Source organism: Mercenaria mercenaria, chromosome 18 (assembly GCF_021730395.1).
Source record: "Mercenaria mercenaria strain notata chromosome 18, MADL_Memer_1, whole genome shotgun sequence".
In the NCBI taxonomy this organism is placed as follows: Eukaryota; Metazoa; Mollusca; class Bivalvia; order Venerida; family Veneridae; genus Mercenaria; species Mercenaria mercenaria.
The window spans coordinates 62,781,577-62,799,705 of NC_069378.1; the positions used below are offsets into that span (position 1 = coordinate 62,781,577).

General features: G+C 37.9%; 1 protein-coding gene across 1 annotated transcript; it reads right to left on the bottom strand.

Annotated features, from left to right (window-relative positions):
• Positions 1–359: 359 nt before the first annotated feature.
• Positions 360–18,038, bottom strand: LOC123538408 (BTB and MATH domain-containing protein 38-like). The gene is made up of 3 exons (XM_045322491.2): positions 17,952–18,038; positions 16,084–16,397; positions 360–3,272 (listed from the first exon to the last, which is right to left on the bottom strand). Exons 2-3 carry the CDS (start codon positions 16,325–16,327, stop codon positions 2,599–2,601), a joined length of 918 nt encoding a protein of 305 aa, XP_045178426.2. The 5' UTR covers positions 16,328–16,397; positions 17,952–18,038; the 3' UTR covers positions 360–2,598.
• Between the last annotated feature and the right edge of the window lie 91 nt (positions 18,039–18,129).

Below are 18,129 nucleotides of genomic sequence, written 5' to 3' on the forward strand. Positions count from 1 at the left end.
GAAAGTCAAAGTGTTGGTTATAAAAACCAAAACTGAAGACCTTTCATATTTGTTCTAGTAGCCAACTCGTTTAATAAATTCAATATGAGATGACTCATGTAATATCCTCTTTTTATTCTTATATTATAACATATTATTTCTTTAACATGTAAATACGTTAAGCACAGTTTACATAACCTGTGTGTATATCAAGTTTTACTCATTACATATTATTTGCCTTTTTAGAAAGAAAGCTTAGAACAAACAAGGAAGTCCATAATTTTTTTATTTCATTTATCTATCATTAGTAAAAAGTGTATAACTGTACAATCTTAACAAATTACTTGTTTTTCTTTATTTTCAAAATACAGTATACCTACTTGCTGCGTTATTAATCCAAATGATCTTTGTTAAAGCTTTTGTCAGTTTTGAGTTTCACTAAAGTTAAAATTAGAATTTCCAAAAATCAAGTTTCGTTTTCAAATTAGGTCAGATTATTAAATAAGATAAAATTTACCCATGGGTAGAACAGTAATGCTGTTTATAGCCGATACATAACGTGACTTCATTGCAAACGAGATGATACTTATTGATAAAACACCAATTCACTTTACTTCTATTGATATTATGTGACAAGTAAATAATACATTCCTTCAATAATGTACAAGCAGAATAGCTCAGTAAAATGTATATACTAATAGCATGTCATGGAACTTTTGTTTTTAATTTCTAATTTCAGTTGGAGGATGGCGCAAGATACAAAACATGCTCCAAAACATCCCAAGTGTAATACTTTATATGTACATTTTGGAGCTAATACTTCAAACTCACAATCCATGCTTTAGAAATCTAGCGTCTTACTACTTGATCATAGTGTCTGCTCTTTAAAAGACCTACACGTTAATACTGCCTTACAAAACACACTGATTTGCAGCATCCTCTTCTTGATACAAGTTCCTCCCTCTGTTGTGTGTCTGCAACCTCTTCACCTTTAATCTCGTAGGGCTTTAAAATCATACTATCTGAATAAGTGTCTAGGTTGAAATGTAGTAAGGGAAACGTATTACTTTGCGGAAAAAACTCACAATAAACGCTTGTCACTGTTATGTTAATAAGCATCTGTCAAGTTAGAAAATGGTAGACTCAGTTTAATTGGGTCTGTTTACGAGAGGTAATGAAATATGCTGCACCTTTCATGCTAACTAGCACCGGTTTAATTGGAATACTACTGAGCAATTTTATCGAATGAACTTCCATGGTTCCAGAAATTGTATATACATATATACACCTTTTTTACAACCATCTGTAATGGACAATTGTATCTGCTACTTACGAGCTATATACGATGCAATTGTTTATTCTAGGATCACATAATATAAGCAAATGTGTTTTTGGTTCCATAAACAAGGTTACACAATTGTAAGTTTATGTCCAGGCTATAGTCCATGTAGTGCAGTTTCAAATCGTGTATAGGTCATTAAAGGTCATATCAGTTAGGACTGTATATTTCTCGAGGGTCAATGTCTGTTTTAACTTTTATAGACACTTTAAATGCTGTTATACCATCTGCCAATGTAATAAACTCTCTAAGGTAGAGACAGGCCCTAAAATTTTCAATGACAGTAATACATTAAATAAAATCTAGAAATTGATTTTCAAGTCCTTGAAATAACCAAAAACGATTTCACAAATGTGAAGTTTATAATAGTTTTGTTAATATCAATAACAGAAGTTTTATTTTTTGATTTAAAGTTGTGATCCACAAAGAATGACAACTCTTGCCTTTGGCTAGTACTTAAAAGCAGAGATATCTATTACTTTACTTCCCTTGCAATTACACAATTGATTAGAAAATGAAAACTGTTTTAGACACAATATCATACTTTTGTACAATAAAATCATTAAGGATTTATTCATTTATGTTTGATTTACCCCTCAAAACATGGTTCCTATGATTCTGTCAACTTGCACATGGTAAGTAACAGTAAGTAACTAATAGTGCAGATAATACAGTTTTGCTTGTATCAAAATGTCACAATAGAAGCACTTTTGTTATACAGAACACTGGTAGGATTAGTAAAGGTGCAATTATATTGATCTCTATTGCCTATGCCTATCTAAGGTCCTTAGGAAGTGTAACGCTACAAAGCAAAACAATGGTAGTCTCTGTTTTAATGTGTCTGTTCACGACAGGTGATGAAATATATGTATCACTTAGCAAGCCCGCTAGCACCTGCTTAATTTGTGCATTATTATGCAAATACGTTATTTATACACCAACAATTCAAAAGGACCAGAGAATATAGCATGATGTGTCACATACAAGAACCAGACCCTAGACTCAAAGGTCAAGGTCGCATTAAAGGTCATGGATTTAAAAGTAAATCCCTCTAACATTTTTAATATTTCTTACCTAATTACTATCATATTTTAAAGTAAACGGATGGACTTTAAGATGGTGTGCGTCAAACTTAAGAACGAGGCTGGCAGAATCAAGGTTAAGGTCACTAGGGATAAAAAAATGTTTACTAAATGGATAAAAAAGATCAAATGAAACCATATTTCATTTAGAAATAAATTTATATCCAGTACAACGTACAAGAATTGTATCACGTTTTGTCAATTATTTTGTACTGCCAGCTTTATAGCTTCAGGTAGTAAACTATATTCCTCCCTAAAGTCTTCTGCTGCGTCCGCCTCTGGTTTAATGTCTCTTAACTTCTGTATTAGCTTGGATCGTATATTGCGTTCAGTGATAGTGTATCTTACTGATAGTCGCAGGGCTCTTAATATGCCCTTAGCTTCACTATTGTTCTCTCTGATATATCCAGTCAAAGTAAACTTCACTTTGTCATCAGTATAGGAATGATAATCCGTAGGTGCTGAAAAAACACAAGCTATTTCAGTAGGGTAAGTTCCAAAACTAAAACCAGAAGACACACTAGCAGCCTGTCTGTCAGTGTTCAAAGAAAGGTGTTTGTCATCTTCCGAATCAAGTTCTCGTCTCCGCAGAGCCAACTTGATTATCATGTTGTGACTGGCATCTGATATTTTGTATTTCTCTTGAGCTGTCAGAAATTGAGCCAGTTTATTTTCAGAGGCCAAGTAAATACATACTTCCTTCGAATCCTCTAGAGCAAATGTCTCCGACAATTGTATGTGTCTGTATAACTCTGTGACATCTATTGTATGTTTCTTTCTTACAGTTTGAATAAAAACTTTTTCACATCGCTTTTCTATTTTCTTCACTTGATATTCATGAGCCAGAGGAATTAGCTGGTAGGAATTTGTTTCTGGAAGTTTAAGATACTTATTCTTAGTCAAAATTATAGTATTCAATCAAATCATTGCTGTAAAAAATCTGTTATCAGCATTCAAAATGTCATATTCTAATTTGAAAATGAACGGTTAAAATGACTTCCTTTCAATTTTAAATTGAACAATCTGACTACGAAAGTAAACAGTTAAAGCGGCCTAGTATACTGTTTCAATGGACTACTTTCAATTTGAAAAAAAAACACATCTGGAATGGCAATGGCCTACTCACAGTTTGAAAACGAACTTTCAGTATGAAAATGAACATTTGGAATAGACTACTTGTATATGCCTGTAAAGCACTTTTGAACGTACATATTTTGCATGAAAAGGGTGCTATATAAATGTGACATAATAATAATGATAATCACAGGAGCTCCGCCAAGCAGGGCATTATACGATGGAAGCAAAATTTAAAGAACTTGGATTGTGAAGCCCAAAGGACAGGAACAACAAAGGGAAAAAATCAAAAAAATCTAACTTCACAAAAAAAAAATCCTTACCAGGTAAAGGTATGTCAAAAATCACCTAACAATTGGAGGTACCATCCATGTTGTACCACAGAAAAGTGGTCTCGGTTTTTCCCTATGGCCAATAATATTTATAGAGAATATTACATGAGTGTCTTTTCATACTGAATTTATTAAACTCGTTGAATAAAATAATAAAATGCGAGGCTCTGCCGAGCATTTTATCAATTTTATTCACCGAGTTTAATAAATTCAATGTGGAAAGTCATAAATGTAATATTCTTTTTATCACATGTTAGCCTTTTTTAACATCAAAAATTCGACTTTCTTTTACTATATAAACAAGACAATTTGACCGGCGTCGCCTATACTATAAATGACGTCGACGTCAAAGCTTTATGACACTAGTGTATTATCATTTTTATTTAATGGCTTTATTACACTCCCACGACGTCAAACATGTGATAAATTTATTTATTTTGTTGGATTTAACGTCGCACCGACACATGATAGGTCATACAGCGACTTTCCAGCTTTTAATGGTGGAGGAAGACGTCAGGTGCCCCACCGTGCATTATTTCATCACGAGCGGGCACTTGGGTAGAACCACCGACCTTCCGTAAGCCAGCTGGATGGCTTCCTCACATGAAGAATTCAACTATGGCCAATAATAAAAAAATTTCAAATAAGCTATTTATAGTAACATAAAAGGAAGTAATTAAAAAGAAATATTGTAAGTGAACAAAAGAGGGATCTGCCAAATAAAAACAAGAGCACTGCAATGCAGAGCAATAAACACAAAGCAAAGTCACATATGACCTCTGACCCCTAAGTGCAGGGCGTCAAGTGCTTTTGGGAGTCAAAAATATAGGTAGGATCCTGAAATATAGGTATTTGGGGGCCAGAAATATAGGATTATATAGGTTGCTTATAATGAAGAAAACAAGTCTTATCCTCCTCCACCACCTACCAGCACTCTCTTTTATTGAACATAAAATACAAAGGAACAGAAAAAGTGGCTACTTTTATGATTTTAAACAAATAACATTTTAACATATATCTTACTTTCATAATAAACTATTAATTCACCAACAGACAAAACTTTACCAATACTGGTACTCAAATCAGTTTAACAGGGAATTAGGCAAACCAAGCCATATTGCTAACAACATATATCAGTACATTGTTAATACAAGTATAAAATATTGTGTTGGGCCTGCATTTGTACATGAATGAAAAAGAAAACAATTATAATCAAACCATCTACAGAACAAAATTACAACAGTTTCATACTTATGAATACCATGATCTCTGTAAACATGATAACACATGGAGTCCGTTGACCCAGGGTCCTATAATATTGTTACATTAGACCTTCTTGGATTTCTTGGCATCTGTTTCTTTATCTTCATTCTTTCTCTTGGATGAATGCTTTTCTGATGAAGGACTTGACTTGGAAGAAGAGGCAGCTTGCTTGTCTGGTTCAGATTTTGAAGTTCTTGTTGAAGCAGTGGCAGAGCTTTTGGAACTTGATATGGCTGATTCTTGTTTCTTTCCTTTGCTTGATGATTTAGAACTGCACTTATCTAGTCTGTTAACCAGTAACTGTCTCTTTTGCTGCTCAACTTCCCTTTGGTTTTCACGTACCCTGTCCATTTCCTTTCTTATACCCTCTATCTTTGATGTGGCTGTTGCTATCATCATTTGTGCTACAGAAGCACCTTTCATGTCACTACTTTCAACAGCTTTAGAAAGCTTTTTGTTCCCATCTTTTAACAGTTCCTCTGCTACAGTCAACCTTGTCTGAATCTCCATTTCTTTTTTAAGCAGTGCTTTTTCTTTTTCAAGCATGGAGGAGGTCTTATTCTTCTCTTCTGTTGCAAGTTCTTCCAGTCGTTTCTTTTTAAGCCTTTCTTTCTCTCTCTCTCCTGTTTCTTTTTCTCTCTTTCTTCTTTTTCTGTCTCAATCCTCTGTTTATACTTGTTATGGGCCATTTTTGCTGCCAGAAGTATTTCACTGTTTAATGGTATTTTGTGAGGTTGCTCATCTATAGGATCACTGAACTTAACTATGTCCTTCACAGTTCTGATGGCAATAACAGTTTTCTCATCCAAGGCAACTCTGTCCTTAGTCACTACACTAGTGTTCACTGATGAACTTCTCTCAACCTCTGAATTTCCATGTGGTAATACCAGAGCTTTCTTGACAAGTTGGGGTAAAAATCTGTACTTGAGCTGCCCACTATCAAGCTTCTTCACAAACACTTGTCTCCAATAATGGTCAATTCTATCTTCTTCTTTCAAATCATCTTCTGTTTGATATACCTTCCATTCATCCACAATATTAACAGTCATATTTTCATCAAAATGCATTTCCTATTCACATTTTTATACATGAAAGCTTTAAGAAATGGAAAATATTCCAATTGAAAAAAGAACTTCCATTACTTAAAGCTTTCCTAAAGCTGGGCTGGGCAGGGTCGCTACACCTGAAAGGAATACAAATTTCAATGCCTAAAAGGTAACAGCATATTTATAAACTCAATTATCATAGAATTACTTCTTTTTTAATGGTTTGAATGACCTTTGTATTCCTTGCTTACCACAAAATTTCCAGATTATAGGTATTTATAGGTATTTTGGCAAAATATAGGATTTTATAGGTTATTATAGGTAGAGGGCTAAAATATAGGTAAATATAGGTAACTTGACGCCCTGTAAGTGTGACCTTGACCTTGAAGCGAGTCATCCGGGACACGCGCTCTGCATGTCGTCTCGGTGTGGTGAACATTTGTGTCAAGTTTCTTTGAAATCCTTCAAGCAGTTCAAGAGTTACAGAGTGGACACGAAACAAACTGATATGACCATGACTCCTAAATGTGACCTTTGGTAAATATAGGTAACTTGACGCCCTGTAAGTGTGACCTTGACCTTGAAGCGAGACATCCAAAACATGCGCTCTGCATGTCGTCTCGGTGTGGTGAACATTTGTGCCCAGTTTCTTTGAAATCCTTCAAGGGGTTCAAGAGTTAAAACAGAGCGGACACGAAACTGCTAACGGATGGACAGACGGACACCAGCATCATAACAAAATACGTCTGTTTGGGCGTATAATAATAATAATAATAATAATACTATAAATTTGAAAGTGAACATTTGGAACGGAATAGTATCAGTTTGAAAGTAACCATTTGGTATAACCTACTTTTAATTTGAAAGTAAACATTTAGTATTACTTATTTTTAATTTGAAACAGAACATTTGGTATGACCTACTAACAATATCTGAAACTGAACATTTGGATTAACCTAGTTTCATTTGAAAATAAACATTTGGAATGAACAACAATCAAACTGAAAAGACCATGTGCTATGACCTACTATCAATTTTAATGTGAACGTTTGGAATGGCCTACCGAACATTTGGAATGGCATGGCCTACTGAACATTTGGAATGGCCTACTGAACGTTTGGAATGGACTACTGAACATCCGGAATGGACTACTGAACGTTTGGAATGGCCTACTGAACGTTTGGATTGGACTACTGAACATTTGGATTGGACTACTGAACATTTGGAATGGACTTCTGAACATTTGCAATGGCCTACTGAACGTTTGGAATGGCCTACTGAACATTTGGATTGGACTACTGAACTTTTAGAATGGACTTCTGAACATTTGCAATGGCCTACTGAACATTTGGACTGGACTACTGAACATTTGGAATGGACTTCTGAACATTTGCAATGGCCTACTGAACGTTTGGAATGGCCTACTGAACATTGGGATTGGACTACTGAACATCTGGAATGGACTTCTGAACATTTGCAATGGCCTACTGAACGTTTGGAATGGCCTACTGAACATTTGGATTGGACTACTGAACATTTGGAATATGGCCTACTGAACATCTGGAATGGCCTACTGAACATTTGCAATGGCCTACTGAACGTTTGGAATGGCCTACTGAACATTTGGATTGGACTACTGAACATTTGGAATGGACTTCTGAACATTTGCAATGGCCTACTGAACGTTTAGAATGGACTACTGAACGTTTGCAATGACCTACTGAACGTTTGCAATGGCCTACTGAACGTTTGGAATGACCTACTGAACATTTGGATTGGACTACTGAACATTTGGAATGGACTTCTGAACATTTGCAATGGCCTACTGAACATTTGCAATGGCCTACTGAACGTTTGGGATGGCCTACTGAACATTTGCAATGTCCTACTGAACATTTGGATTGGACTACTGAACATTTGGAATGACCTACTGAACATTTGGATTGGACTACTGAACATTTGGAATGACCTACTGAACATTTGGATTGGACTACTGAACATTTGGAATGGACTTCTGAACATTTGCAATGGCCTACTGAACATTTGCAATGGCCTACTGAACGTTTGGAATGGCCTACTGAACATTTGGATTGGCCTACTGAACGTTTGGAATGACCTACTGAACATTTGGATTGGACTACTGAACATTTGGAATGGACTACTGAACATCTGGAATGGCCTACTGAACATTTGGAATGGCCTACTGAACATTTGGAATGGCCTACTGAACATCTGGAATGGACTACTGAACATCTGGAATGGACAACTGAACGTATTTGGAATGGCCTACTGAACATCTGGAATGGACTACTGAACATCTGGAATGGACAACTGAACGTTTGGAATGGACTACTGAACGTTTGGAATGGACTACTGAACGTTTGGATTGGACTACTAAACATTTGGAATGGACTACTGAACATTTGGAATGGCCTACTGAACATTTGGAATGGACTACTGAACATCTGGAATGGACTACTGAACGTTTGGATTGGACTACTAAACATTTGGAATGGAGTACTGAACATTTGGAATGGCCTACTGAACATTTGGAATGGCCTACCGAACATTTGGAATGGACTACTGAACATCTGGAATGGACTACTGAACATTTGGATTGGACTACTGAACTACTGAACGTTTGGAATGGCCTACTGAACATTTGGAATGGACTACTGAACTACTGAATGTTTGGCATGGCCTACTGAACATTTGGAATGGACTACTGAACATTTGGAATGGCCTACTGAACATTTGGAATGGCCTACTGAACATCTGGAATGGACTACTGAACATTTGGATTGGACTACTGAACTACTGAACGTTTGGAATGGCCTACTGAACATTTGGAATGGACTACTGAACATTTGGAATGGCCTACTGAACATTTGGAATGGACTACTGAACATCTGGAATGGACTACTGAACATTTGGAATGGCCTACTGAACATCTGGAATGGACTACTGAACATTTGGATTGGACTACTGAACTACTGAACGTTTGGAATGGCCTACTGAACATTTGGAATGGCCTACTGAACATTTGGAATGGACTACTGAACATCTGGAATGGCCTACTGAACATTTGGAATGGACTACTGAACATCTGGAATGGACTACTGAACATCTGGAATGGACTACTGAACATTTGGAATGGCCTAATGAACATCTGGAATGACCTACTGAACGTGTGGAATGGACTACTGAACATCTGAAATGGACTACTGAACATGTGGAATGGACTACTGAACGTTTCGAATGGACTACTGAACGTTTCGAATGGACTACTGAACGTCTGGAATGGACTACTGAACGTTTGAATTGGACTACCTACTGAACGTTTGGAATGGACTACTGAACATCTGGAATGGACTACTGAACGTTTAGAATGGCCTACTGAACATGGCCTACTGAACATTTGGATTGGACTACTGAACTTCTGGATTGGACTACTGAACATTTGGATTGGACTACTGAACTTCTGGATTGGACTACTGAACGTTTGGAATGGCCTACTGAACGTTTGGAATGGCCTACTGAACGTCTGGAATGGCCTACTGAACGTCTGGAATTGCCTACTGAACGTTTGGAATGGCCTATTGAACGTCTGGAATGGACTACTGAGCGTTTGGAATGGCCTACTGAACGTCTGGAATGGCCTACTGCACGTTTGGAATGACCTACTGAACGTTTGGAATGAACTACTGAACGTTTGGAATGGCCTACTGAACGTTTGGAATGGACTACTGAACGTTTGGAATGGACTACTGAACGTTTGGAATGACCTACTGAACGTCTGGAATGGCCTACTGAACGTTTCGAATGGACTACTGAACGTCTGGAATGGCCTACTGAACGTCTGGAATGGACTACTGAACGTTTGGATTGGACTACTGAACGTTTGGCATGGCCTACTGAACGTCTGGAATGCCCTACTGAACGTTTGGAATGGACTACTGAACGTTTGCAATGACCTACTGAACGTTTGCAATGGCCTACTGAACGTCTGGAATGACCTACTGAACATTTGGATTGGACTACTGAACATTTGGAATGGACTTCTGAACATTTGCAATGGCCTACTGAACATTTGCAATGGCCTACTGAACGTTTGGAATGGCCTACTGAACATTTGCAATGTCCTACTGAACATTTGGATTGGACTACTGAACATTTGGAATGACCTACTGAACATTTGGATTGGACTACTGAACATTTGGAATGACCTACTGAACATTTGGATTGGACTACTGAACATTTGGAATGGACTTCTGAACATTTGCAATGGCCTACTGAACATTTGCAATGGCCTACTGAACGTTTGGAATGGCCTACTGAACATTTGGATTGGCCTACTGAACGTTTGGAATGACCTACTGAACATTTGGATTGGACTACTGAACATTTGGAATGGACTACTGAACATCTGGAATGGCCTACTGAACATTTGGAATGGCCTACTGAACATTTGGAATGGCCTACTGAACATCTGGAATGGACTACTGAACATCTGGAATGGACAACTGAACGTATTTGGAATGGCCTACTGAACATCTGGAATGGACTACTGAACATCTGGAATGGACAACTGAACGTTTGGAATGGACTACTGAACGTTTGGAATGGACTACTGAACGTTTGGATTGGACTACTAAACATTTGGAATGGACTACTGAACATTTGGAATGGCCTACTGAACATTTGGAATGGACTACTGAACATCTGGAATGGACTACTGAACGTTTGGATTGGACTACTAAACATTTGGAATGGAGTACTGAACATTTGGAATGGCCTACTGAACATTTGGAATGGCCTACCGAACATTTGGAATGGACTACTGAACATCTGGAATGGACTACTGAACATTTGGAATGGACTACTGAACATCTGGAATGGCCTACTGAACATTTGAATGGCCTACTGAACATTTGGAATGGACTACTGAACTTCTGGAATGGACTACTGAACATTTGGATTGGACTACTGAACTACTGAACGTTTGGAATGGCCTACTGAACATTTGGAATGGACTACTGAACTACTGAATGTTTGGCATGGCCTACTGAACATTTGGAATGGACTACTGAACATTTGGAATGGCCTACTGAACATCTGGAATGGCCTACTGAACATCTGGAATGGACTACTGAACATTTGGATTGGACTACTGAACTACTGAACGTTTGGAATGGCCTACTGAACATTTGGAATGGACTACTGAACATTTGGAATGGCCTACTGAACATTTGGAATGGACTACTGAACATCTGGAATGGACTACTGAACATTTGGAATGGCCTACTGAACATCTGGAATGGACTACTGAACATTTGGATTGGACTACTGAACTACTGAACGTTTGGAATGGCCTACTGAACATTTGGAATGGCCTACTGAACATTTGGAATGGACTACTGAACATCTGGAATGGACTACTGAACATTTGGAATGGCCTACTGAACATTTGGAATGGACTACTGAACATCTGGAATGGACTACTGAACATCTGGAATGGACTACTGAACATTTGGAATGGCCTAATGAACATCTGGAATGACCTACTGAACGTGTGGAATGGACTACTGAACATCTGGAATGGACTACTGATCATGTGGAATGGACTACTGAACGTTTCGAATGGACTACTGAACGTTTCGAATGGACTACTGAACGTCTGGAATGGACTACTGAACGTTTGAATTGGACTACCTACTGAACGTTTGGAATGGACTACTGAACATCTGGAATGGACTACTGAACGTTTGGAATGGCCTACTGAACATGGCCTACTGAACATTTGGATTGGACTACTGAACTTCTGGATTGGACTACTGAACATTTGGATTGGACTACTGAACTTCTGGATTGGACTACTGAACGTTTGGAATGGCCTACTGAACGTTTGGAATGGCCTACTGAACGTCTGGAATGGCCTACTGAACGTCTGGAATTGCCTACTGAACGTTTGGAATGGCCTACTGAACGTCTGGAATGGACTACTGAACGTTTGGAATGGCCTACTGAATGTCTGGAATGGCCTACTGCACGTTTGGAATGACCTACTGAACGTTTGGAATGAACTACTGAACGTTTGGAATGGCCTACTGAACGTTTGGAATGGACTACTGAACGTTGGAATGGACTACTGAACGTTTGGAATGACCTACTGAACGTCTGGAATGGCCTACTGAACGTTTCGAATGGACTACTGAACGTCTGGAATGGCCTACTGAACGTCTGGAATGGACTACTGAACGTTTGGATTGGACTACTGAACGTTTGGCATGGCCTACTGAACGTCTGGAATGCCCTACTGAACGTTTGGAATGGCCTACTGAACGTCTGGAACGGACTACTGAACATTTGGAATGGACTACTGAACGTTATGATGGACTACTGAACGTTTGGAATGGAGTACTGAACATTTGGAATGGCCTACTGAACGTTTGGAATGGACTACTGAACATTTGGATTGGACTACTGAACGTTTGGAATGGACTACTGAACGTTTGGAATTGCCTACTGAACATTTGGAATGGACTACTGAACATTTGGAATGGACTACTGAAAGTTTGGAATGGACTACTGAACATTTGGAATGGACTACTGAACGTTTGGAATGGACTACTGAACATTTGGAATGGACTACTGAACGTTTGGAATGGCCTACTGAACGTTTGGATAGGACTACTGAACATTTGGAATGGCCTACTGAACATCTGGACTGGACTACTGAACGTTTGGAATGGACTACTGAACGTTTGGAATGGACTACTGAACATTTGGAATGGCCTACTGAACGTTTGGATTGGACTACTGAACATTTGGAATGGACTACTGAACGTTTGGAATGGACTACTGAGCGTTTGAACGGACTACTGAACGTTTGGAATGGACGTTTGGATTGGACTACTGAACATTTGGAATTGACTACTGAACATCTGGAATGGACTACTGAACATTTGGAATGGACTACTGAACGTTTGGAATGGACTACTGAACATTTGGATTGACCTACTGAACATTTGGAATGGACTACTGAACGTTTGGAATGGCCTACTGAACGTTTGGAATGGACTACTGAACATTTGGATTGACCTACTGAACATTTGGAATGGACTAATGAACGTTTGGAATGGACTACTGATCGTTTGGAATGGACTACTGAACATTTGGAATGGACTACTGAACGTTTGGAATGGCCTACTGAACGTTTGGAATGGACTAATGAACATTTGGAATGGACTACTGAACATCTGGAATGGACTACTGAACGTTTGGAATGGACTACTGAACGTCTGGCATGGACTACTGAACGTCTGGCATGGACTACTGAACGTTTGGAATGGCCTACTGAACGTTTGGAATGGACTACTGAACATTTAGAATGGCCTACTGAACGCTTAGAATGGACTACTGAACGTTTGGAATGGACTACTGAATGTTTGGAATGGACTACTGAATGTTTGGAATGGACTACTGAATATTTAGAATGGCCTACTGAACGTCTGGAATGGACTACTGAACGTTTGGATTGGACTACTGAACATTTGGATTGGACTACTGAACGTTTGGAATGGACTACTGAACATTTGGAATGGCCTACTGAATGTTTGGAATGGCCGACTGAACGTCTGGAATGGCCTACTGAACGTCTGGAATGGACTACTGAACATTTGGAATGGACTACTGAACATCTGGAATGGACTACTGAACGTTTGGAATGGACTACTGAACGTCTGGCATGGACTACTGAACGTCTGGCATGGCCTACTGAACGTTTGGAATGGACTACTGAACGTTTAGAATGGCCTACTGAACGTTTAGAATGGACTACTGAACGTTTGGAATGGACTACTGAACGTTTGGAATGGACTACTGAACATTTAGAATGGCCTACTGAACGTCTGGAATGGACTACTGAACGTTTGGTTTGGACTACTGAACGTTTGGAATGGACTACTGAACATTTGGAATGGCCTACTGAACGTTTGGAATGGCCTACTGAACGTCTGGAATGGCCTACTGAACGTCTGGAATGGCCTACTGAACATTTGGAATGGCCTACTGAACGTTTGGAATGGCCTACTGAACGTTTGGAATGGCCTACTGAACGTTTGGAATGACCTACTGAACATTTGGAATGGACTTATGAACATTTGGAATGGCCTACTGAACATTTGGAATGACCTACTGAACATCTGGAATGGCCTACTGAACATTTGGCATGACCTACTATCAGTATTTGAAACTGAACATTTGGTATGGCCTACCTATCAATTTGAAAGTGGACATTTGGTATAACCTACGTTCAATCTGAAAATGAACAGTTAGAGTGGGATATTTAACTTTCAAGTTTGTAAGTAAACATTTAAAATTTCAGTCTATTAGCTTGTAAATGAACAATTGGCATGGTCTGCTATCAGAAAGTTATACCAGTTTGAAATATACCGTAAATATACAGTTGCTATTGGATTGCTCTAGTCTCTGGTCTGAAAATAAATGACTTATTGAGCATATGGAATAGCCTACTGTTCACTTTAAAATGTACAGTTGGAATTGGCTAATTTCTGTTTCAAAATGAACACTTTTCTGTGCCTACTAAACGTTTGGAATGGACTACTGAACATTTGGAATGGACTACTGAACGTTTGGAATGGACTACTGAACACTTAGAATGGACTGTCACTACTGAACGTTTGGAATGGACTACTGAACATCTGGATTGAACTACTGAACATTTGGAATGGACTACTGAACTAATGAACGTTTGGAATGGACTACTGAACATCTGGATTGGACTACTGAACATTTGGAATGGACTACTGAACTTTTAGAATGGACTACTGAACATTTAGAATGGACTTCTGAACATTTGCAATGACCTACTGAACATCTGGAATGACCTACTGAACATCTGGAATGGACTACTGAATGTTTGGAATTGCCTACTGAACATTTGGAATTGCCTACTGAACATTTGGAATGGCATGGCCTACTAAACATTTGGAATGGCCTACTGAACGTTTGGAATGGCCTACTGAACGTTTGGAATGGACTACTGAACGTTTGGAATGGACTACTGAACACTTAGAATGGACTGTCACTACTGAACGTTTGGAATGGACTACTGAACATCTGGATTGAACTACTGAACATTTGGAATGGACTACTGAACTAATGAACGTTTGGAATGGACTACTGAACATCTGGATTGGACTACTGAACATTTGGAATGGACTACTGAACTTTTAGAATGGACTACTGAACATTTAGAATGGACTTCTGAACATTTGCAATGACCTACTGAACATCTGGAATGACCTACTGAACATCTGGAATGGACTACTGAATGTTTGGAATTGCCTACTGAACATTTGGAATTGCCTACTGAACATTTGGAATGGCATGGCCTACTAAACATTTGGAATGGCCTACTGAACGTTTGGAATGGCCTACTGAACGTTTGGAATGGCCTACTGAACATCTGGAATGGACTACTGAACATTTAGAATGGACTTCTGAACATTTGCAATGACCTACTGAACATTTGGAATAGACTTCTGAACATTTGCAATGACCTATTGAACATTTGGATTGGACTACTGAACATTTGGAATGGACTACTGAACATTTGGAATGGAGTACTAAACGTTTGAAATGGCCTACTGAACATCTAGAATGACCTACTGAACGTTAGGAATGACCTACTGAACATTTGGAATTGCCTACTAAGCATTTGGAATGACCTACTGAACATTTGGACTAGACTACTGAACAATAGCCTATTGTTCACTTTAAAATGTACAGTTGGAATTGGCTAATTTCTGTTTCAAAATGAACACTTTTCTGTTTAGAAAAACTGTTTAGGGCAAAATCACGATATTTTATGCAAAAATTAATTTAATTATTTCACAATTTCAGACAGACTCCTGCAACATTCTGACTGAACATGTTAGACATACCTGTTACTTTCTTCAACTTGTCAGGATAAATACATTTGAGGAATTCAACAAAGTCCTCATAGATCTTCCCAGGCAATGGTATTTCACTCATTGTCTTCTCCTGATAGTCACCTTCCAGCATTGCACGGAACACAGGTGAAGCAATACACAGAACGGATTTTGACACGAGTATTTTGTGATTTTCAACAACCAGCGTTAGGTCTGATTGACCTGTTTCTCCACCAAACTCATTGTTGACCTCCATGTCCAATGAATTACTTCCAAAACATTCTGTAGGAATACCTCTTGCAGTAGTGGATGATTTCCTTAACAATCTGGAATGTTAGTATAATGAAAATAGGATAATGCTAGCCATATTTCCTTGTTTTACTTCCATATTTAGTACTTTTTACCTTATTTTGGTTCCAAAAGATTTTCTTTTTTATACTGCTCCAAAACTTGTATGCCGTGTATAATTTTTTATGGTCAACTGTATAGTGTAAAACCAACAAGAAACCATGTAAAATAAATTACTGTTTCAATAATTGCAAGACATGATTTTAGAACCTGAAATGACATGTATTTTTTTTCAAAATGGAATTTTTACCAGTCATGAGTACTAACTTAATTAGTGCAAAACAATCTAAATATAAATTGAATTGTTAGATCGAAAACATGTACAAAGCACCTTCAGGTTTTTGAACCCATATCAATGTTCATCAAAATATTTATTAGACGAACTAACCCAACGTATGCAGTTAGTTTTATATTGCGACGGTCAAATAGAGGTGGCTGCGAAAGTTAGAAATTAAAAAACAGCCACTCAGCGACAGTAAGCTTGTCTAAATATTTATATATGCAGGGTACATCTTTTCCATTTAGTAAATTAAATGGGTGAGATATGATGGATATGATAATGCACCTGGCCGAGTGGTTAAGGTCGCTGACTTCAAATCACTTGCCCCTCATCGATGTGGGTTCGAGCCTTACTCGGGGCGTTGAATTCTTCATGTGAGGAAGCCATCCAGCTGGCTTACGGAAGGTCGGTGTTCTACCCAGGTGCCCGCTTGTGATGAAATAATGCACGGAGGGGCACCTGGGGTCTTCCTCCACCATTAAAGCTGGAAAGTCGCCATATGATCTTTAATTGTGTCGGTGCAATGTTAAGGTATTGGACCCCTAATAGTAATGTTTTAAAAATGGCATTTGCTTGGTATATTCTTAAATTTGACCATGTTTCACACCGTGTTGCAAATTTTAAACAAATTTTACCGTGCTGTTATTTGTAAATTTTGTATAATTTATGGAATTTCCTCAAGCTCAAATAGAGACAAACTTCAATGTGATGGCCACTATCTAAAATGTTTGCAGAGAATTCATTACAGCATTAATTTTGTTGAAAGAAACATCAAACTATTGTTAAACAATTATAAAACACAAAATAAAACTGTAAATGTCATTTTTCTAGGGTGCGTCAAGTATACACATTTAATGAGACAGAATTCTAACTCCACTGTAAATATAATTTTAGCAGTTTTCAAACACTTGATCTGTTAATTTACAGATTGAAAAATCTGTAAATTTACAGATCTGTAAATTTACAGATAATTTTAAATATTCCACTTTCCTAGACCTGATAATTTAGTTATAGTTCTTTTTTTAATGGGCCTATGCCTATGGCCAAGTGGTTAAGGTTGCTGAATTCTTGGTACTTGCTCCCCAGTCCTCAATGCTGATGAAAAAAAGGAAAAATAATCTAAACAGCTAGGTGACAGATCTAATGTGCAAACGATAGTACCATTTTAATAATCAAGAATAACATTTCACTACTAATTACTGGTATTCCAAATTACTGTTTACTGGTAATATAACATAAAGTGTAAACTTACAGGAACTAGTCACTCAGAAGTCACCTCTAGGATATAGCTCAGTGACTTTTCCATCAATTTAAATTGAAACAATACTTGGTGTTATGCAAATGGTGTAATAATAACAAAGGGGAATTACTCAGATAATCATGGGTAAATGAAATGTGTACTTAATCTCGTGTGTTAGCAAAGAAGCTCT

Bases quoted from the DNA above. Each gene is read 5' to 3' on its own strand.
- LOC123538408 (XM_045322491.2), bottom strand. From the start codon at position 16,327: ATGGAGGTCAACAATGAGTTTGGTGGAGAAACAGGTCAATCAGACCTA. The intron at 3,273-16,083 runs GTATGTCTAACA...TTAAACTTCCAG, and splicing joins CAAGTTGAAGAAAGTAACAG to AAACAAATTCCTACCAGCTA.